Raw genomic sequence first — 21,614 nt, forward strand, 5'->3', positions numbered from 1 at the left:
GCGAGTCTTTCGGGAGAGCACTTGATACACGCCCTCCATTGAGCGCGCGACTCGGCCACAAGGCGCTGGGATAGAGGGCAGCTGCTACTGGGCGCTTGTTGCGAGCCTATTCTGGCGGCAAGCGGCCTTGCACTCGTGGTGAAACTTCTTCAAAAAAAGCGGGAGGGAAACGCGAGAGGGCCGCGTGCGGTCTGCTTTCTCCCGCTCCTAAGTTGGAACTACCAGACTCCTCAGCATTATCTGGTCCCTGGCGTAAGGTAAGCACGTTCATCTGCTAACCCGACCAGATTTTGTTATTTTGGCACTTCAGAAATAGCCTAATAGCAGTTGAACACGAAAAAAAGGGCCCTCATAAAATAAGCTTTGATATATAAGCCTCTAAGTACCTTACGCTCTTTTCGCTTTACTCTCCTAAAAAATTAGAAACATTTGTTTGATGACGTTTATATACGTACTCGCCAGAACGCAAACAAACTTGTACTACCCCTAAAATATGTTTAAGCTAAAAAAAAATAACCAAGACGTACACAGGAAAGAACAGACAGAATAGCGCTTGTCCTGTCTCGAATTCTTTCTTGTGCATCGTCTTGGTTATTTTTTGCGCTTCAACATATATTTAAGAATCATGCACCAACTAGCCCCCCCAACAAGTTTTGTTAAATTGAGTGTATTGTCCCGTTCCGTTATGCCTTTGTTTCCGAATACCAATAGTTATTTTATTTTCTGATGGGAGGCTAGTTTGTGCGGTATGGTCTTAGAGGCTACATTTAGGGCTCGCAGGCGTGCCGTACAACTTTTTCGTTGTGCCTTTTTTTGGCAATGCGTCTGCGGAAAGACAGATGAGCAATGCGTCGACTTGCTATGAAGCCAGCAGTTTATGTGGTAGTTGCTCCTTAGATTTGACAGCTTGACCGCGTTTACTAGCGAGCTCAGTTAAATTCACGCCGCATACGCAGTTATTCACGTGGAAGCCAAGCGCCCCCAGGAAGAAGAGATGTTCGGAGGAAGCATTTTCTTATGCGTCATTGCGGTCCTCATGGAAGGGAGTTCGTCGCTTCGGTAAGTTGCCGTGCTTATTATCGCCTCATCCTAAAAACAAAATGCTGTTTCGGGAACATACGTTATTACGCAATGTCTCTGCCCCGCCCCTACGCACACCCTTTGTTAGAATGTGGGCCAATCCTAAGCCTTCTCCACACAAAGAATTCACATAATCGGCTTTACCTTTAAATGTGACAAAATATTTGAAAGCAGTAAGAAAGAAAGGTGTTTTCTCTAGCTTGCCTGCATAAAAAGATACAACTTTGCTCGGGCCGTGAGCTTGTACACTGAATTTTTTGCAGCCTGCGCGTTTCCGCGGAAGCGCGCTGGCTGCGGAAATTTTGTGGGCCAAGCCGTGGCTTGGCCCACAAACTTTTGACAAGGACTGTACGTTACGGACCGACATGCCTTACTATAGGCGCAAGAGGCCCAGACTAAGTGCTGTGGGGCTTTAAATAAGCACAGAAAAAAAGATGCAGAATAAGCCCGCACGTTGCCGATCGAAATGTGTAAAATGCATGTAAAAGGCAGTAGGTGCTCCTTTCAACACCGTCGTCAGGCTTTCAGGAGGCGAATTCTCGCGGAGGCTCTACTATACAATCGCGATAATGGCGATTACGATTAGGATAGGAACCTGAAACGTACGACCATGGACGTATACGACCGAATGTAAAGGGAACATGCAAGCGCACACTTCTTATGCTACAATAAAATGCGTAAAACATGATTCTCTTCACTTTTTGAGGGCTCTAAGGTAATTGACGGGCAGTTCCGACCACGGAGTTAGAAAACCAATAGGAAAAAAGGTTTTGTACAGCCCCAGAGAAGGTTGAAATGTTATTTTTCTATTTATTCGCTTACAAGGCAGTCCCGTGGCAATGCGCTTGAGTCACCAATCCGGCGAAGGTGAGCGACGATCACACGACTTGACTCAAAAAATGGGATCTGCGCCCTGGAACTGCGCAATGCAGAACGTGGTGCGGGAATTGCGTGATGCCAAATCGCAGCCCGAACTTTTGAGCCAAACCGCATCCACGATATGGTGATTCGTCGAAATTTGGCTGCATGCAATGGTCAGTCGAGTGTGTTTTGGGAAAGGTGAACCACATAATACCAGTAGAGTGCATAAGCACACTGAGACATGATGAATAGCAGCGCAAAAAATAAGGAAGGACGCTCACACTAGCACGTAAGACTTGAAGGTAGCGAAGCTGTACGCAACCTTCACGACCATCACAAAGTTTTACGTCCACGATTGCAGCCGATTTGCTTCTTTTTCCCTGCCGCAACGGCCTACACTCCATCATTGTTGCTGTAAGTGTGGGCTTATTTCATTTATTTGGAGGTGATAATCATTGGACATCACCTTTGAGGGGTGTACGCTATGACGTGTCTTTCTCGGGCGTACGCTATGACGTGTCTTTCTCGTACCGAGCAAGTGATGCCACGATTACGGTGAACGCTAGAGGTATTTTTTTTTGTCTATCTTGGCCCTTCTCCCTAATAGGATATGCTTGGCTTGACAAACGTGCGCAGGGGACGCTGGGAAGTCGTCGCGAGGCAGGCACACACGAGCGCTAGGCAGTTTCTTGCTTTTGTTAACTGCCGGGCGGTCACCGCGAGGCCCGCGCCCTGGTGCGCGCGCTCGGCAATTTCTTGGCATTTTCAACTGCGGACACGAAAAGTTACGATTTGCTAAACAGCTTCGCTGTTACAACTGGACAAGAACACGGCGTCTGTTTGCATTCTCCCTTTGCGGGTTCTTCGCCCGGTTCTTGCGCTGCTATTCATCATGGATCAGTGCCAGCTATCCCAGGTTACAACACTTCTGCAGCACACAGAGAGAATGCAGCCCTATTTCGATGACAGGGAGTGAAGGAGTCGGGAGTAAAAGGCTACCATTTTAACGGGCAATGGAGATTTCATTTTATTTATTTCATTCATCGATTTACTTTCCGGGCCCGAAGTCGTTGCAGGAAGGAGTGGGCTTTAACACTCGGAGAAAATGTGCAAGCAATAGATTTAAAGCACTTCTTGACGGGTGATGGCCTTGAAGTTATGTCTGTGATGGAGGCGTTGGCGGCGGGAAGGGGGTACCAGTCTCTGTTTGTTCAGGGAATGAAAGAGTCGTGATCAAGATTCCATAGACTAGATGGTACACCAACTTTTAAGCCATGATCCAAACGGGACTAAATATGGTAGGAGGTTGTGAAAAGCTGTTCTTTTAAAATGGGGTTGTGGTGAAATATTTTGTCAAAAAGTGAAATCCGAGAACATTCACGCCACAATGACAGGTCAGGCAAGTTAAGTGTCTTCATGGCAGTTACACTAGAATGGCGGGAGTAGTTAGAAAATACAAAACGAGCTGTACGGCTTTGAATTGATTCGAGGGCGATGATGAGATCAAAGTTAATCGACAGATAGTTATCATCGGCGACTGCCCTTTTGCACCCTCTCACCGATACCTTAGAGTGACTTTGATGCATTAAAACTGTACAGTCGGGGTCTTTCTTTTTTTTCAGTTTGTACAACCGGGAGCGCCACAGCAACATTTTTAAGAACATCCTCAACGCAAACAACTACGACAAACGGGTCCGTCCGCCGAGCATAAATGACACTGGTACGTACGGGACAAGTGCAATCAACGCAAACCTCAACTAGTTAACGCGATGAAAATTGAAGTTAGCTGACTTAAAGGAGCCGCCACATTTTCTTTTCTCTTCCAACTCCAACCATGCACGTAACACCACGATAGGGTGGGCAACGACTTAAGAATAGATTATTGAAGTGGAATTTAGATAAATGAAGTGTAATATGTGTAAAGGTTGACCTATAGCAATGGTATCAAACAAGGACGCGAGTAGAAGGTTTTGTACTATCTGGCTGAGTTCGAAGGAGGCATAATTGCATGCTCCGGTATGGTGGTTAGCTGTGGTAAAGACAGTACTTTGTTTTGCTGTTATATTGAGGAGTGGGACGTCTGTCGCCGTTATAGTTAATTCTATAGCTTCGATAATTTCTGATAGAGTTTACCGCAAAAGTTTACCGCATGCCATGAAGGATTTGTTTGCTTCACTCTGTGGATATATGGACAGATAGGAGTTACTTCAGTCCCTGAGTGATATCGGCCAAGTGTCCATCTTTTACAAATTGAAATTAAGCGCATTTCACTTGTGCACTTAATTTCAAAGAGGCTACCAGCTTAGCAGAATATAGGGGACAGAGTTATTCAAAGAGCAGTTATCAACGGTATCTGCGGCGGAAGTAGAATGCGCTTTCTTGACGAAAAAGAGTGCTAATTATCTTTCCTTAGGAAGCATGCATAACACTATGCTTAATTTTTACCCCCCCCCCCCCCCCCCCCCTTCCTGAACCCTGCCGTAAAAGGTCCAGTTCGCGTCGAGGTCAACATGTTTGTCCTTGACATCCCGGAAGTGTCGGCAAAGAACATGGTAGGTTAATCTTTGCTCATTTACAAATTCGTGAGTGTGTTCTTATTGCCCGTTAGGTGTGGCTGTTCTGTCCCTTGATCCATGGCTACCAAGCTTTGTAGGAACCGAGCGCGCGGCGGCTAATATGGTTTCTCGCCGCAGGACTACACTATCCAGGTCTACTTCAGGCAGAGTTGGGTCGATCCGCGCCTGGCGTTCGATGACAAACCTGGCGATGTCGGATACCTCACCCTCTACGACGCCGATAAGATCTGGAAGCCGGACACGTTTTTTTCGAACGAAAAGGAGGCCTATTTCCACCATGTCCTTCGGCCGAACCTATTCGTCCGCATATTTCCGACAGGCCGGGTTCTCTACAGCGTGAGGTAATTATTTAGTACGTTGCAGTTACCCTGGTTTTACTGCGCATATAGGTGGTATTCACTGAAAAGTTTAGCTGACAATTTCTTCGCTTGGCAACACTGGAAACGGCCACGGACATGGCCGAAGCGCCACAGGCATGGCACGGATTGTGCCACTGAGCCCACACGCCGAAGAAAAAAAAATCACCGGCGTGCGTCGTCTGCTCCATTTCAACCCGATTCTTAACGCTGGTGTCAACAGAGATGTTATTTATCGCGCTCACATTGGAGTCGAGGCATTACTTTGTGTTCGGCGGGGTAGAGTTTGGAACGTCCAACATACATCACGTGCTTAGCACGGACAAGTACCGCCATCCTGCGGAGCCCGACGTAACCAGTGACGGCGCACTCACATGGTTGCCTGCATGCGTGCCTCGCCAGTGGCTAAAACCTATAAACGCGGGCGGCATTTCAGACACAACAAACTGTGACTTGCGTATTACGAACATCGCTGCGCATTTTTAATGCGTAGTATTCTTTGATTAGTAAGCTGGAGCTGTGGAGGGTTCGCACCAAATTTTCATCCGCGCGTTTCGTGCTGCAGTGGTTTTTATGGAGTGAAAAGGCACTAGCGCCATCTATGTCCCTTTGCTAATAGCGAGGATGCAGGGAAAGTTTAAATAGGCAAAACCTTCCCAAACTATGTATGTGACATCACTAGTGCCACACATCTTAGATGTCAACATTGATTAGAGCACAGGTAGGCTCGAGAAAATTTTAGGCAAAACACAAATACATGAAGGAAAATTCGTGTTCTTTCATTTAAATTTTTAGGTTAGGTTTGCCTTTACGAAAATAAAAAAAAATTCTAAGGTAAAAAACGTCGTTAAGGTGCGGTGACATGAAAGCGGAACAGACACAAAGATAAAAAAAATTGCCTCGCTGTCTAGTGAGCACCATAAAGCACAACAAAAACAAAGCACGCGACTGCATTCAAGTGGTTTAAACCACGCATATCCGGTTAACTCCGCCTGGTCGCCTGTGAAGAAATCAACGCGGCGAAGACGGTTCAACTATGAATTATAAGCACTATACCACAATTTCTAAATAGAACGATTGGGCTCAAACGATTTTCTTGATTGATTGATTGATTGATTGATTGATTGATTGATTGTAGGGTTTAACGTGCCGACGCAACGCAGACGATGAGGCGTGCCGTAGTGGAGGGCTCCGGAGTAATTTTGACCACCTGGGGATCTTTAACGTGAACCGAAATCGCGAACACACGCGTTTTTGCTTTTCGCCTCCATCAGAAAAGCGGCCGCTGCTGCCGGGAATCGAACCCGCGTCCTCGTGCTCAGCAGCGCAACGCATTAGCCACTGAGCCACCGAAGCGGGTTCAAACGATTTTCTTGTCTCTGCAGTGACTATATACTATAACAATTAAGCCCGCCGAAAAGCACTAAAAACTGAGTTGGCCGTAACCTCACCGACGTATCAACTTCTTCCCGTGGTTCAATATAGAAGGCGCACCGAGAGGAAACCTTCTAACAGGCATTCTCTTCATGGCGAAATTTATTACACGAATCTAAACGCATCGTTTGGCGATGTGATTTTGGCATGGCCATCACCTGAAAGCGGAAGCTGCGAAGAAAGCTGTACGGGGTGAGAAAAAGTGGGCGCACTATCTATCGGGTGAGTCATGACCTATGGCACAGAACTGGTGGTGATGACAGGAGGAAAGCCCCAATCACATCTTTCCACTATCTGTGCGCGCGGGACAAGTTACGCCACGTGGTTATGTCGTACACGCCGTGGCTGGAACTGAGATGGCGTCGGTATAGGCTGGCTAATCGAAACGCCGTGCACTGCTCCATTGGAAAGTGTTCGTACAGTCGAACCTCGTTAATTCGAACTCGCATAATTCGAAGCAACGGATAATTCGAACTGGTTCATTGGTCCCCGCAAAGTGACGTGTAATTGAATGGGTGGAAACTCTCGCTAATTCGAACCTGAAACGCGTGCCACGGTTAATTCGGACAATATTGCCCGCCCACAAAGACTACTATTCGGGAAATTCGAAGCCGAAGGCCAAAGTTCAATGCGTCACTAGCATCCGCAGCTTCCCAAACCCGCAACCGCGTGCATGCTACGCGCACACACTAAACTTTCCTGCACCCTTTTTGGCCGAAAAGGGTGTAAGAATTTTGTCCCATGGCGAACATCTTTAAAGGTGTTTTGGCGAAAAAAAGGTGTACGGATGAAAAAGGCTGTTCGTGTGAACACCCTAAAAAAGGGTGTAAGGTTGCTCAACACCCTAAAATAAGGGTGTCCAGGGCAGCAGCTACGCGTGGCAATGTGAATCGGCGGAGCGCGCAGCATTCTACACAAACAGTCAATACGCACAAGTTACACTTGGAACACAAATGAACTGAGCAATGAAACCAACGGGATGCAAGTGGTACAGGGAGTGCAAGCTTACTTAGTAACACATGTGCCCTTCTTGCTTTTATATCCAGCAGAGGAAAGCCCCCAGATCGAGTCGGTGGGCTTGTCGCAAAAAACAGATATTTTAGCGCTAATTTTGGAACTGTGGATATTACTATGAGAATATACAAATCAACACGCGGATTTGCAAAAACGTTTTAATCACGAGGTAGTTTTTGTGTTCCCTAACCTATATGAATTATATTAAACACTAAACAAATCTTCCCCGCCACCTCAACACTCCTCAAAAAGGGTTTTCATTATTTCAACACCCTTTTTCCCAGACGGGTGTTGTTGTTGTTGTTGTTGAAAACGTTTATTAAGAAAAGAGGGGAAGGGAGTTGGGTTAAAAAGTGGAGCACTGGGTGGCCATCCTATTCCGGTAGGCCGCGGGCTGTGGCTGCAATCTTCGCCCGGAGAATCCACAAATTAGGGTGTTCGAAACTAAGAAAAAGGGCGTAAAGAAAAAGGGTGTAAGAAAAAGGGTACCCGCCGCGGTGGCTCAGTGGCTAAGGCGTTGCGCTGCTGAGCACGAGGTCGCGGGTTCGATTTCCGGCCGCGGCGGCCGCTTTTCTGATGGAGGCGAAAAGCAAAAACGCCCGTGTGTACGAGATTTCGGCGCACGTTAAAGATCCCCAGGTGGTCAAAATTAATCCGGAGCCCTCCACTACGGCGCGCCTCATCGCCTGCGTTGCGTCGGTGCGTTAAACCCCCCCAATCAATCAATCAATAAGAAAAAGGGTGTAAGAAAAGACCGCCAACTATAAGGTGAAGAGCAGACTGAACATTTTCTACAAGCGGGGGGTGTTTTGTACCTCACGATGTTTAAAGCAATATGAATTGGCATAATTTATTAATAGTGAAGCTGTTTGAGCTTGAGCTAGTTTCGGTGGCGTTAGCAAAAAAGGTACAAAGAAAAAGAACTGCGGCACCTGTAAAGGATGCACTACCGCAGATATGGTATTATAACAGTGAAGTCGGCTTTCGAGCTTGTTAGAGTGAGCACAAGGGGCGTATGCGTATACCCACCTCTCACTATAGGTGCGCATACGCATACGCCCCTATAACGCATACGCCTATTTCAAAGGTACTAGTCTTTTTTGGATTCTAAAAGGCAAAAAAAAAGGGCGCAGCTTGCAATAGTGGTGCAAGGCTGGAGAAACAGCATAGCTGGGGGCCGACCTAGCTTGTTTCCCCCTTACCCTGGCAGTAGGTGGGGGGGGGGGGGGGACACAATGAAACAGCCTTGTAGATGCCGGTTAAACTTGATGATGATGGTTGGTGTTTAATGGCGCAAGGCCAACGAGGGCAAAGAGCGCTGGAGAAGTTAAACTTCTCCGGTTAAACTTGGCCTCACCCTTCAGCGGTCATCCTAGCTTAGCAAGAACATCGCAAAGCTTAGCAAACAAACAAAACTTAGCAACACCGGAAGAAACTAGGTCAACCCCAGCTCCGCTGTTCTTTTTTTTTTTTGCAACTGAACAACTATTTTAAAATCACTGTTTTAACACCCAACAGAAAGCCAAGCGTGTTGCAGTCGGTAAACACCCTTTTCGCCACACGACTATATATTTTTTTAATTTTGAAGGTTCAAATTGGTGTTTCAAGTACGAAAGCTAAACTTGGGGCATGAGGTGCACCGCATATGAAAACGAGAGATCATTGCATACAAGCAACTATTTTTTTTTTTTGCGTTTGAAAATTTCTTGCGAGTAGAGAAGTATATGAGGGGATGCCTTGTTCTTTACAGTGCTATTATGCATCCAAGCATGGCCTTATTCCATGAACAGCTGAACACCTTTTTCACACCCTTTCAACACCCTAAGAAAAGCCAAGGGTGTTTAAGTTGATCAACACCTTTTATTTTTCGAACCAAAAAGGGTGTATAGAGCTAAGAAAAGGGTGTTGAGATTAAAAAAAAAGGGTTCAAAGGTCTCCCAACACCTTTTTTCCACTTATGCTACACCCTTTCTGGCTAAAAGGGTGTAAAAAAGTTTAGTGTGTACACTGAGGCAGCTGGCATAAACCACGCGAACTTCGCACCATGGATCGTAGTCGGGAAGTGCGCGCCTGCTTCTTCGGGTTCGCATCTGGAACTGACCATTGCGTATGTTGACTTTCGCAGCACGTAATCATTCAAAGTGCACTCCGAAGGAGGTGCAATACCGTATAGTTTATCGCGCATGCGTTTCTAATCCTGGTATAGCGTGCGCTGTACCGCCAATCAAAGGGACTCCCGTTACTTCGAACGCCGACTAATTCGAACAGATTTTCTACCCCCTCGGAGTTCGAATCAACGAGGTTCGACTGTATAACGAAGCCTCGTCGTTTGCGAAGTGCTATGAACGATGAACGTGATACCCTCGATGCCGAGGTGGACGCTAGGAAGGAGCTGCACAGCGTTCGCACAAAATAGCTCACTGAGTGTTCGTAGTAGTTTTGAAGTTGCTGCAGCGAGGACATCCGAGATGCAGTAATGTATGGAGAACTACAATATCGTTTTTCATAATGACGTATCTCTCAACTGATTTTGCATTGAGTCCGTCTTCTTACTTCAAGAGTAATGATTTTTCCCCTCCGCAATAATTTCAAAAACAAGGAAAGTTATTTGAACGTTAGAACAAACGAAGTACTTTTTTTCCCTACTTTGCGAGGGAGGTTGTGCGGGGTGTATCCTGTAATTATACGAGGTAAGAATATCTGAACAAGAAACAGCGATAGTGTAAATGAACCAACCCGGTTTTAGGTTTGTAGCCCAATGACAACTGCATATTTTTATTTGAAAATTGACCTGTTGAATTGCAATTTACCCGGAAGCGTAGTGCCATCCAGTTTAGTTAATGCAGCATATTTACAGAAACTGGGCGCGGGAGTTCAGCGGAGTTTTACATTTCAATTTGCCTTTTTCTGTAAAAAAAGTAGCTTGTAAATAAATTTAGCAAGAGGTTTCTACTATCTTCTGGCTATCTAGCGTACCTTAAAAATGGGTTTGCACTTGCACCATACAGTCGGGAGGAGGAATAAACTTTGTGTTAACCAAGTAGTAGACGGGGACCGTGGCGGTGAGGTTTCTCTGTCCAGAAGTCCCTGGACGGACGCCGACAGCCCCGAAGCTGGCCATGACCGTATGAGCTGCCCAGCATGCCCTCTGCCCTGCTCAGGGGTTAAGGTGGGTATGCGAGCTTGGAAAGGGGTAATGGAACATTCCCAAGTCACGTGGCAGGGTGTGCAGGATTGGGGACAGAATTTGCAGTTGGCAGGGTAAAAGTTGGGGTGGATAGTGTGGAAGAGGCCACCATGGGGTACGTGTTTGAATACGGTGACATGTCCTATAGCTTCTAAAAAAATGCAAATTTTGTGTTTCAATTTGGCACATAATGCTTTAGCGGGCACTTGATGCTTCGCGCCACGTGTCTAGAGGAAATGTTGATGCCTCGCGTGGGAAGAGAGCCGTGTTTCGGGGTTGTGCAGGCCAAGCGGGCCGCTCAGAGATATTTTATCGCAACCAGGCCTAATCACCAATCTTGTCACTTGTGGCTAGTATACCCATGGACGTCGCATCGCAGTCCTGCGGTATAAGAGCGCGTTTACAATAACTACGCTCATTGTAATATTTTTTTTTTTTGCTAGCGTGTCACTCAACAGGTATCTTGCAAATAACAAGTTCTCCGCACCGTCCGTGGCCGCCTTGTTCGTCGTGGGCGTCCTCGACGTGGGTGTGTCCCCCAGAAACAGAAACCTGTGGTTTGCACAATTTACGACCGAGTGAAGCCTCAGAATGAACCGAACACCAACAGAGGTGGAGATGCGTAGACATGACCTAGTTGTGTGGTACCGACATTACAATAAATATATACTGCAGGGCTCCTTCACCGACCAGCGCGGACACCGGCGTGGCTCCATAAGCTGAACATTATCGCTTCACCTCTGTGTGGAACGTGTGGTGCTACAGGCGACATCGGTCATTTTATTATGGACTGCCGAGAGCATGCGGAGGAGCGGTTAGCTTTGTTTAAAGAACTGCGAAGGATGGCCTCTCCGCATGCCTCTTTGAACGATTTAATTTTCCCGGAAGGCCATTGGATCACGAGGAGGGACATCTTTCGTTTGATCCTGCAATTTTTACGTGTCACAAGCCTCAGCGAGGCATGGTGAATTCCCGCGCATAGCGGTAAAAAGGCGCTGATCGGGTGAGCAATTGCCGGCATACCACGCAAGGCTAGGTCCACCCGTCAATAAACATCACCACCACCACCACCACTACGCCTGAACGTTGCCTTTTTAAGATAGGCTGGGCGGTATCACCATTGTGTGCTGTGTGTAAGAGAAGACATACGGCATGTCTTCTGTTACTGCCCGCAGCACACAACTCAACGCGAAACAGCGAAAAGAACACTTGTGCGCCTGTTAAGTGGAAGCTCTTAGAACTGCATCACTTTCTTCGTCCGTGGCAAAATCTCGCTGACGCGGCGCGAGGGACAAAGGCTCTCTGAACTTTTCTGTCTGACTCGGGATTAATCAACGTTCTTTAACCTTGGGATCCTCAGATTTTTTTGCCTAGTGTTGTAAATTTTTTCTACGTTCCAAACTGATTTCGTTTTCTTCTCCATCATGTTCCATGTTGCTGCGTACTTCTCCCTCCCTGTCTTTTTTTTTCGCCTCACTATTATGCTCACCCCCCCCATCTGAAGTAGCAAGCCCCGCCGTTTGTGAGGCTAACCTCTTCAGTATTCATTAAAGCTTTCTCTCCCTCTCTCTCTCTCTCTCTCTCTCTCTCTCTCTATATATATATATATATAAATATATATATATATATATATATATATATATATATATATATATATATATATATATATATATATATATATATATATATATATATATATATATATATATATATATCTTCACGGGTCACAAATATCACTGGTATTGTGCGCGCGGAGGACAAAGGATACAACAACCCTCACTTGCTATTGTCGCTGCCCTAAGCACTAGTTCCCGGTTATCGCGAACACAAACATTCCCAGATTCGAAGCAGGATCTTTCTTCTTGATTCCCGGAACGCTACAATTTCTTTGCTCGTGCAGGCTGACGCTGAAGCTGTCTTGCTATATGAACCTGAAGAAGTACCCTTTCGACACCCAGAGCTGCCCGTTCTTCATACCCACTTGTAAGCCTCTTTGTCGCCTTTCTCGATTTGTTCCTGCTCTCGCGCTGGCTTACACTTCGAAAAGCAGGACCCGTTGTCGCTGCCACCGTGCTGGAAATCACTTTCGAAAATCCGTAGCCTCTCTGCGTGAAACTGGTGCACGACTTGCAAGAACTCAGCACAGGGTTGCACATGCCGTTTCGTTTAGTTACACTGTATTCCTTGAATTGTGTTTCTCATACTGTAGACAACTTGAATATAGCTGCGCAATTTTTAGCTACAGGCTAGGACGTGTCCAAGCACAAACTGTAAGGGGCACCGAAACACTTCAGAAAAAAATAAATCCCGGGCCATCTCCACTAACGTGAAACCTCGTGAGGGGGGAAGCATGCAGTGTATAAGTGTATTCTTGGCGCCTTGGTGTTTTGGCCAACGGAGATGAAACCGTTGGGGGGTACAGGTATACAGCTTTGCTGTAAAAGTCTCTTGTCTTTGAAGCGCGAAGCTGTCTGGCGCGAGGCGTAAACGAGTGTCCCGGTGTTTTTTTTAGTACGTGTTATGTACTAGGGTGAGGCGTAAACGACTTTCCCGGTGTTTTTAGTAGTGTGACTGCATGAGACGACGATTACGACGACGACGACGACAGGAGACGCCAACAGCTGTAGCCCATAAGGGGCTTTGCCCCTAAAATGACGATAGCTTTCATTTTACTCGTGGCTGTATTCAACGTCTGTCCTCCACTCCGTCTGTTGACTCGGCTGAGTGGAAAATACAGCAATGCTTTTACACGCAAAAATTGATTTCAAGAATCTCCTTGACTGGAGGCTCGAGTGGAGGAGGGATTTGTAATACAAGGGTCAGACTTGCAGACGTCGCGCGTGACGTCACAATGTATTGCAACTTTCGCTCCATGTTTAAATGAAACTCTACTCCTCTAAAATTTTAATCACCTGATATGCAGCCGTACGGCAGCAGTGGAAATCGACACAGCTTTTTTAGAAACTTCGCAGTAGAAGACAACTTTGTCCTGGTTCAGTGCCGTTATGGGAGGCGAGAAGGTGGAGGTTGGGGGAGGGGGGGGGGGGTCGTATAGTTAACTCCTGCGTGTGCTTGCGTTTTGTTTTCCTCTGAAGCCATTTATTTAATCGAACCTTGGCTAGAAACGCCTTTTTGTGACGGCCAATCATTAGGGTAAAATATTTTGGAGCTAATTTTCAGCGAGGTGCATTAGTTTTGTTATATATATATACATGCGGTTAAACCAACGTCTTATGAAGCTCTTGACGCTGTGCATGCCCGCTGGAAAAATTCGTCTCGTCGGCGCCGTTGAAGCAGTAGAATGAGCTAATGAAGCTGCTGCGAAGTCGAGATTTCCCGTACTGTGGTCCGTTGAAAGTGTTTCAACAATGCTGCGTGCTATTGATTTTAACTTCTAGCGTAAAGGAAGAACAATCCGGGGCGTTTTTGTTTTTTTAAGCTAAGATACTTACCTGTCCGGATATCGTTCGAGTCTTTTGAACTGACGCAGCGGACGTTTTTGTTGCCTACAGATTGCGCGAGGTTATTGACATTGGTGTAATATGATACAGGGAACTTCTGATAACTGACTTATGAGGAGGAGCAGTCAACAATTTAAGGACACCAATTGACTTTTGTTTGTTGCATAAATTCGCATCCTAGTCACAAATTTCAACTCGTGAGCAATGTTTTCAAACTTTCCAAGCAAGTAATTCAATGCGGCCGCAAGCTTATTTGAGGGTGTACGATACAGCAGGATCAGTACATGGCATGACGTTTTTTTTTTCTTTTGTTCCGGGAAGTGTTCGAGTGATAGAGCTTTCGTTGTCACTGTGAGGCGCTATTTTTTTATAAATACGATTGAATTGTTTAAATACTATATGTGAAGAAAACCAGATTGCGCTATACAACCCCTTTCTTCGCGTCAAGGAAAACCATCTTGCGATCTAATAGCGAGTTTTAGCTGATCGTTTTTCACGGTCCGCTCCGCTCCGATAGCAAGCGGGAGCGCCATTGCGCATGCGTGGCGCGCTTGGCTGCGAACGGCATTGGCTCCCGTTGCGCTGAGCGGGCCGCCGATGCCGGAGCGGACCGTCGAAAACGGTCAGCTAAAACTCTCTATTCTCACAACAGTCTGTAAAATAGTACCTTCTTCAAAGGGAACCTACTCTACGCTAAGAATAAATAAGTGCATGACAGTAGAAACGCTTAAAGTGTCGTAGAGGCAAGCGTAACTGCGATAGCAGCAAAGCATTAGAAATCCTAGCGAAATGTTTAATACACATGTTACAGCGGAAATATCGTTATTAATTTGTGGTTTGCTTTACAGACAGGTACACCACCGATGATATCGTGCTCGCGTACAGCAGGGACAATGCTATCAGTCTCAACCGTGACCTTGTAATGAAGAATTATGACGTGACTGGCCATTTGCCCGGAACTTGCACATCGAGGACTAACACAGGTAAAGTAGATCTTCGAAGTAGACAGCCTGGCTTATCATCGGAGGACGTGCTCCGTGCGCATGAAATGGGCTTGCATTGCGCAGTAAACGACTCGCATGTACTCTTCCCTGCATTCTCTACATGGTGGTGTAACAGAACACGTTAGCTCCCAGGATTTCCCCCTTGTTCCCGCATTACGTGCAAATAAATGCAATCAGAATGCAAGGCCCAAATGCACGGAATATTTACTGATGGGCGTACCATTACTAAAATAAATGTTGGACGCTTCCTTGTATCGCGTATATTTAGTAATTCCAATTTCACCCTTACGAAAGCTGTGGAGACCTAAAAAAATTAGCGCCATTCCACTCTGTGGAGGTGGATGACCAGCGGAGCTATGTGTGGGTTGTTGGTTGGACACAAATCCCCGCACAATCCGCGCTGTCGTACTGGGGAAGCGTTCAGCGGGATTGTAGGTACGCCGACAGTTTGCGTTTTCCTCCGCGAGGTATTCTGGGTTCCGACGGGCATCGCGCTCACGCTTGGTGTCCGCGACCCGATCGTCCTCGGTGGTCTCAGTCCATGGCGGTCGCACCCATTGACGCCTATTTTAAAGCAAAGCTTTACTAATCTCGTCGAGCGGCTTCGCCATCGCGGGGACTTTGACCTTCATTTGACCGCAGCTGCGCCGTACCCAAGCAACGCATCATGTGACTCGGCGGGTCGAGCTCCGCCGACGGCCGCGTTCGCTAACCACCGCCGCCGCCACAGCTTCTGGCTTGCGCATGCGCTCTCCGCAGCTGGGTCGCCGCCTGACCGTGTGACTCGCCGCACGCATGAGAACTTGGCCATGGATGAGAGCGATGCCGGGCCATCTTCTCTAAGCGGGGGGTGGGAGCGGGAGGCTTTGAGCCGTCGTCGGCAAGCGGCGTCTGACCACCCCGCGGATATCGCTCGGCGAGCTCCCTCACAGGAAAAGGTCCGCATTGCCAAGCCCGCGACGTCGGAAGAGCGAGCCGTGCGGCTGGGAAAACCCCTAAGCGGGGCCACAACCGTAGAGAAAGGCAGGCCTTGGACGAATTGTGTAATAATTACAGCTAAATCGGAGGTTAACCAAGTGAAACAATGACTTCACCGGGCTACGCCAAGCTTTCGGTTTGCGTATCCAAGGTTAGCTGGGCTATGCCGCAGCCATTTTTTATTGATTAGAAGGCTTCACTGCGCAACACACAATGTGGAAAAGCAAGCTTACAAGGAGCAAGATTACAACGATTTAATTGAAGTTAGCATAACTTCTAAGTAAAATGCAATGCTGGGGAGACAAATTTAGGGGACGGGTACGCCATCTTCTATCAAAATATGAAGCGCCGGAGGTGAAGAGGTGGCCGAAGGGAAAGGATGTGCCGAAATGAGGAGAGGAGTGGCTTTTCTCGACCCACGCACGCAAAAAGCAAAAAAGAGAAAAAAAAAAAGAGGGGGGGGGGGGGGGGGTCTTCATCTATATTAGCTCCGCTGTAAAAACGGCTATCATTCTCGTCCTGAAAAAAGATGTCATGTTCATGAAATGTGAAGCATGAACTCCTGAACAAGCAAGCAAATGGGCAAGCGGTTGGCTAATATCTCGCCCCTCATACCAACAATATGCAGATACAACAAAAAAGGTGGCAGTGAAGTGAGCGTGTGTGTGATTCTGGCACACTCAGTCATTGGCCTAACCTTTGGCTTTCAAATGACGCACTTTGTATGCGGAGTCACAACCAATGCACCGCCTTAGAGCTCAGAACGGCTAACTCAGCTAATCCAAATGTTATCAATGGGACTGTTCAATTTTATGTTCGACGTATAGGTCAATCGCAAGTATTCTAACTCTGCGACTTATGCAGGGGGTTTTATCCAAGGCTTTTTAGGTAAACAAACAAACAAACAAACAAACAAACAAACAAACAAACAAACAAACAAACAAACAAACAAACAAACAAACAAACAAACAAACAAACAAACAAACAAACAAACAAACAAACAAACAAACAAACAAACAAATAAATAAATAAATAAATAAATAGAGAGAGAAAAATATACGAAGTAAAATACCACAGCAATGGGAGACACAGAAGTGCTGGCATTGCAGGCGACTACTCCTGCTTGCGGGTGGAGTTCTGGTTTCGACGCATGTCGCGAAGCCTCGACATTCTGGTGTTCATACCGTGCGCCATGTACGTCCTCCTCTCCTGGATCCCACTGTGGCTGGACAACACTGGAGCCGCCACCCGAACACGACTGGCGGTCCCCGCTCTACTGTTGGTGGCCATGGGCTCCGCGGTGGACAAGCTCCAGGAGTCTGAGTTTCCCAGGGCGAGCTACACCAGGGCAGTGGACGTCTGGACGACAGTGACTATCGCCTTCGTGGTCGCTGTGTGGCTCGACGTGGCGCTCGTTGAACTGCTGGCCCGCCGTGGTCCAAGTGGACCCCAGAAGGCACAGCAAGCATCGCAGGCCGTTATCAAAGGCACGGACGGAGTGGAGCCCCTGCAACTACTGGTTAGTGGGTAATTGCATAACTTAGAACTAATTTAGCCCGTAATCAGTACCGCTAAACGTTATACACGCCTGGCTCCTTTGAAAATACGTTCGCAATTTTGTTAGCCGAGAAGCTCAATTCACTGCAACCGAATCCAACTACAAGATGCGAAGCACTTATCGATGTGGCTAGCGGCTAAGATACTGTGCTACGGAGCGTGAGGTCGTGGCTCCGATGAGCCACCGTGGAGGTTATGCCATTTCTGCCAGTGATTTTATTAACAGCGAAGCTGCTTAGCAAATTGTATTTTAAGTGCGAATGCACTTTATAAGCGACCCTGAATTCCGGTGACCGCCGTCCGTCCACATAGCAACAGCTGCGGGTGCGCGCGCTCCTCGTCTTCCTTGGCAACGGGGGGAGATGGGCGCGCGCTGCCTGGCCGCTGACATGGCACATACCCACGTGGGGGATTGGCCAGGAATCGGGCGTGAGAAGGGCTAATGCACCCGCTTAAAGGAGTACTGACACGAAATTTCAAAGCTGAGATCCGCTCTAGCAATCAAGTACAACGACAACACAAATAGGTGTCTGTGAATAAATGCATCTTTCTTTCTTTGTAGTTGTGTGTGTGTGTGTGTGATCTCTCTTTCGCGAACATTACCGAACCGCGCAAATTCAACTCCTGCATTAGCACTTTCACATTCTTCCCCTCGGGGAAATGCGGGGAATTTTTTCGTGTACGCAGTTAAAAATACCAAGCGAGAAATTGCGCGGGTCTCGCGGCGACCGCCCGGCAGTTAACGAAACAAAGAAAATGCCGAGCGTTCGTGTGTGCGTGCCCCGCTGTGACCGCCTGGCGTCCCCAGCGCATGTTTGCAAGCCAGGCATACCCACTTAGGCCAGGCATACCCAGATTGGCCAAAAAAACAACAACAACAACAACAAAAAAAACTCCAGTGTTTGCCGTAATCGTGGCAACACTTGCTCGGAACGAGAAAGACAGGTCATAGCGTACGCCCCTCCAAGGTAATGTCCAATGATTATCACTTCCAAAAAAATGAACGAAGCTCACACTTATAGCAACAATGATGGAGGAAAGGTCGTTGCGGCAGTGAAAAAGAAGCAAATCGGCTGCAATCGTAGGCTTAAACCTCCATGATGGTCCTGAAGGTTGCGTATAGCTTCGCTACCTTCAAGTCTTACGCGTTAGTGTCAGCTTCCTGCATTTTTTTCAGCTACACGGCACTGAAGTTTATCCAACTCCCTCATGGGAATCGTTGCTTTACGACGGGGAAAGTCAATATGCCTTGAAATTTACGCAGTTGTAAGATACGGAACGTCAGTAATGCTCAAAATCTCCAGAACGAGCAATCGTTTCGTCTTACGGGCGGCTGCGTTGCTGCTTTTTCTCCTGCAGGACGAGATTAAAGAAGACACGAGAAACGGACCCGTGCGGACCACGAAGCCAGGAAGCTGGCAGGGCACTGTCCGGAACTGGCTCAAGGAACCCCGCTCTCCCGCCGACAAACTGGACCTCGCCTCGCGCATCGTCTTCCCCGTAGCGTTTTTTCTCTTCGTGGTGATTTACATTCGAACGTACGCTGTAAGGCTGGACGTGCCAGAGGACGAATTCTGATGAACTGCGCAATATGTACTACTACCCAAGCTGGGCGGAAAAGGTGCAAAAGTGATCAAACGTAAAGTCTACGGATAATTACAGTTCATGGGAGACGCAAAGGTGCTCCTTTTAGTATGCTTGCTCATGGGGAACACGAAAAAAAAAATTAATTTAGTAATCACTCAGCAACGCCACAGTATGTCTATTTAGTGTACTCGAAGAACTCGTGTGCTGAAACAATTCTCCTGAAATACACGTTAATGCAGTCAAATTATACTACGCAGCTAGGGTGCCCTGATATAATCCAGACACGCAACGTTGACCCCAAAGTTAATCATACATCCAAACTTGAAGGGATGAATCCAATAATGTCAGATTGTAGTATATTTGTTTCCTTGTATTTAGTGCGGAAGCGTAGTGCGTTGTGCTAAGCGAGTGCTTGCTGATGCTCTGGCTTCAGTTGTTGCGTTAGAGGGCTAACTTACAGTGTTGCAGCATTGTTGGCGTTGGCCCCCCTTAGCGCGCCGCATGCGCGAACGAAGCTTTGTGAAGTCAACTTCCTCCTTGTTCTGGACAAAAAATAAACATGAATTTGACTGTGATTGCGTTATGTCACTTTCTTTTTCTTCAATGGTGGATGTTTCGTCGGCCGCTCATATAGTCTTGATTCTTAACGAAGAAAAGAAAACATACATTAAAGGTAAAAAGCTTAACATCACGCCGAACCATGTCAGCTGATTTTGCGAGCTTTATCTGTGCCTTTTGCCTAGTATTCGCCCACCTGCGGTATAATATTGAGTGCAGTATAACTGGAATATTTGCCTAGACATTATGGCCTCGAATGACGCATGTAATGACAGTCTTTAGCCGACGTGACGAGCCATTTTTAAACATACAAAGCCATGTCCCGAAGGGGATACGACCTACAGCTAAAGCGCTTACGTATGACATAGCAGTTAAGATGAATCTCCAAGGACAGAATTTAATGCTGTACGTCCTAAAAATGCACTTATGAGCGAGAAACAGATCCTGAACCTGGGCATGCGCATTTGCGCATATGTGCGTGCAAAAGATGGCCCTCAAAATATGTCAGTAAGGTATAAGAACCATTTTTGATTAATCCCACGTGGGATATGTCATGTGTGCGTTAGCATGCGCGTGAAGCAGTGGGGGCATGCATTTTTTGTGCTGCTGATTTCAGTTATAGCATCTACAATCCGTGAAGAGTTTTCGCTCCGCCTCTCTAACCTTAAGACGGGCGGTGACATGGAGTACACCGATATTGATAGAGACTCGTGGCCGAGTATATAAACTCGCCTTGAAAGCAGAGGAACCTGGATTTCATTACCAAAACTTTAGAAGGGGCACCAGCATTCTGTTTCTTTTTAGGGTACAGGCGACAAGCGCACGGCCATGGCGGTGGAAACGGGGCAACGGACACGCACCGTTGTGCCGTGCTCGGTGATGCAGTATTGACAGCTGTGAGACTTGCACTTCACATCGTGAGGGGTGATCTGGCGCTAGCCCTGCGCTGTTTAGAAAATATATTCTCCAGCACTTCTGGGTGTAAAAATACAGTGCGAGCAATGTATAAGGGGGAGGCAGAACCCCGACGTCATGGAGTTGAATGGAAACTATTAGCAGGACAGGGGCAAGAACAGCGGAAGGGGTTCGATAAAATTCTACTCAGGCCGTCCTGACCAGAAAAAAGCCTGAATCTTGGCGAATTTGATTTGTCTGCAGCGCCCTGGCACACCTGGCACACTTGGACTTGGCATACAGTGATGGGCCCATAAATGACAGCATGCTCATCCTCACAAAGTTTTTTTACGCTTTTCCCCCATCATCGACTGCACTCGCCTTGCAGGCATAATGCGAAGAAAAGGGGATAATAGGGGGGGGGGGGGGAGGGGTAATTGGCGCAGCTTGCACCAGTGGTGCAAGGCTGGAGAAACAGCAGAGCTGGGGGTCGACCTAGCTTCTCCCCACACTGACAGTGGATCCAAGGAGAGAGGGAGCAGCCGGACCCCAGCAGTGCAAAGCCGCTTTGGACCACGGCACTGTAAAGCAAAGACCATTAAAGTGTGTACAGTGTTTTATTTAGCAGCAATCGTCGTAATCCCTTTCGTCGTCGTCTTCCAACGTCACAGCCGCGTAGGGAAAATCCTCTTGTAGCGTGTCATCACCTCGGTAGACATCCACTTCTTCGTGGGCTGGTTCGGTGGCTGTCTCCACGTGTGGATTGTGAGGGGATGGCTTGGCAGATTCGTCGTCATCGCCTTAGGCGCGGCGGAGCCATGGCGCGCTGGTCGCTCCACGACGAAGACGACGAAGGCGGGAGATCCCTCAACCCACATCGATCCCCTCAGATTAGATGAACACACCATCCACCTAATAATTCAGTTCGCCACTAAGAGCGGTCTAGCGCGAGTTATACAGCGATGGCCTACACCCGTCAATAGACCATTCAATGCTGAACAACCCTCCTGTGAAAAAACTCATGCCGCCTGCCGACGACCACGAACTCATACGAACCCCTTTTATCC

The 21,614-nt window shown here is 47.4% G+C and overlaps 1 protein-coding gene across 1 annotated transcript; it reads left to right on the top strand.

Annotated features, from left to right (window-relative positions):
* Nucleotides 1-41: 41 nt before the first annotated feature.
* On the top strand, nucleotides 42-19,670 carry LOC144178440 (glutamate-gated chloride channel-like). The gene is made up of 9 exons (XM_077706293.1): nucleotides 42-257; nucleotides 957-1,059; nucleotides 3,564-3,661; nucleotides 4,429-4,493; nucleotides 4,635-4,858; nucleotides 12,409-12,491; nucleotides 14,818-14,952; nucleotides 17,061-17,470; nucleotides 18,868-19,670. Exons 2-9 carry the CDS (start codon nucleotides 995-997, stop codon nucleotides 19,084-19,086), a joined length of 1,299 nt encoding a protein of 432 aa, XP_077562419.1. The 5' UTR covers nucleotides 42-257; nucleotides 957-994; the 3' UTR covers nucleotides 19,087-19,670.
* The last annotated feature ends 1,944 nt before the right edge of the window (nucleotides 19,671-21,614 follow it).

This window comes from Haemaphysalis longicornis, unplaced genomic scaffold (assembly GCF_048455015.1).
Source record: "Haemaphysalis longicornis isolate Haplotype H1 unplaced genomic scaffold, Haemaphysalis longicornis Haplotype H1 scaffold_4, whole genome shotgun sequence".
Lineage (NCBI taxonomy): Eukaryota > Metazoa > Arthropoda > Arachnida > Ixodida > Ixodidae > Haemaphysalis > Haemaphysalis longicornis.

Coding starts and splice junctions, on each gene's coding strand:
- LOC144178440 (XM_077706293.1), top strand. CDS start 995: ATGTTCGGAGGAAGCATTTTCTTATGCGTCATTGCGGTCCTCATGGAA. Junction 3,662..4,428: donor GCCGAGCATAAATGACACTG/GTACGTACGGGA, acceptor CTGCCGTAAAAG/GTCCAGTTCGCGTCGAGGTC. Junction 17,471..18,867: donor TGGAGCCCCTGCAACTACTG/GTTAGTGGGTAA, acceptor TTTCTCCTGCAG/GACGAGATTAAAGAAGACAC.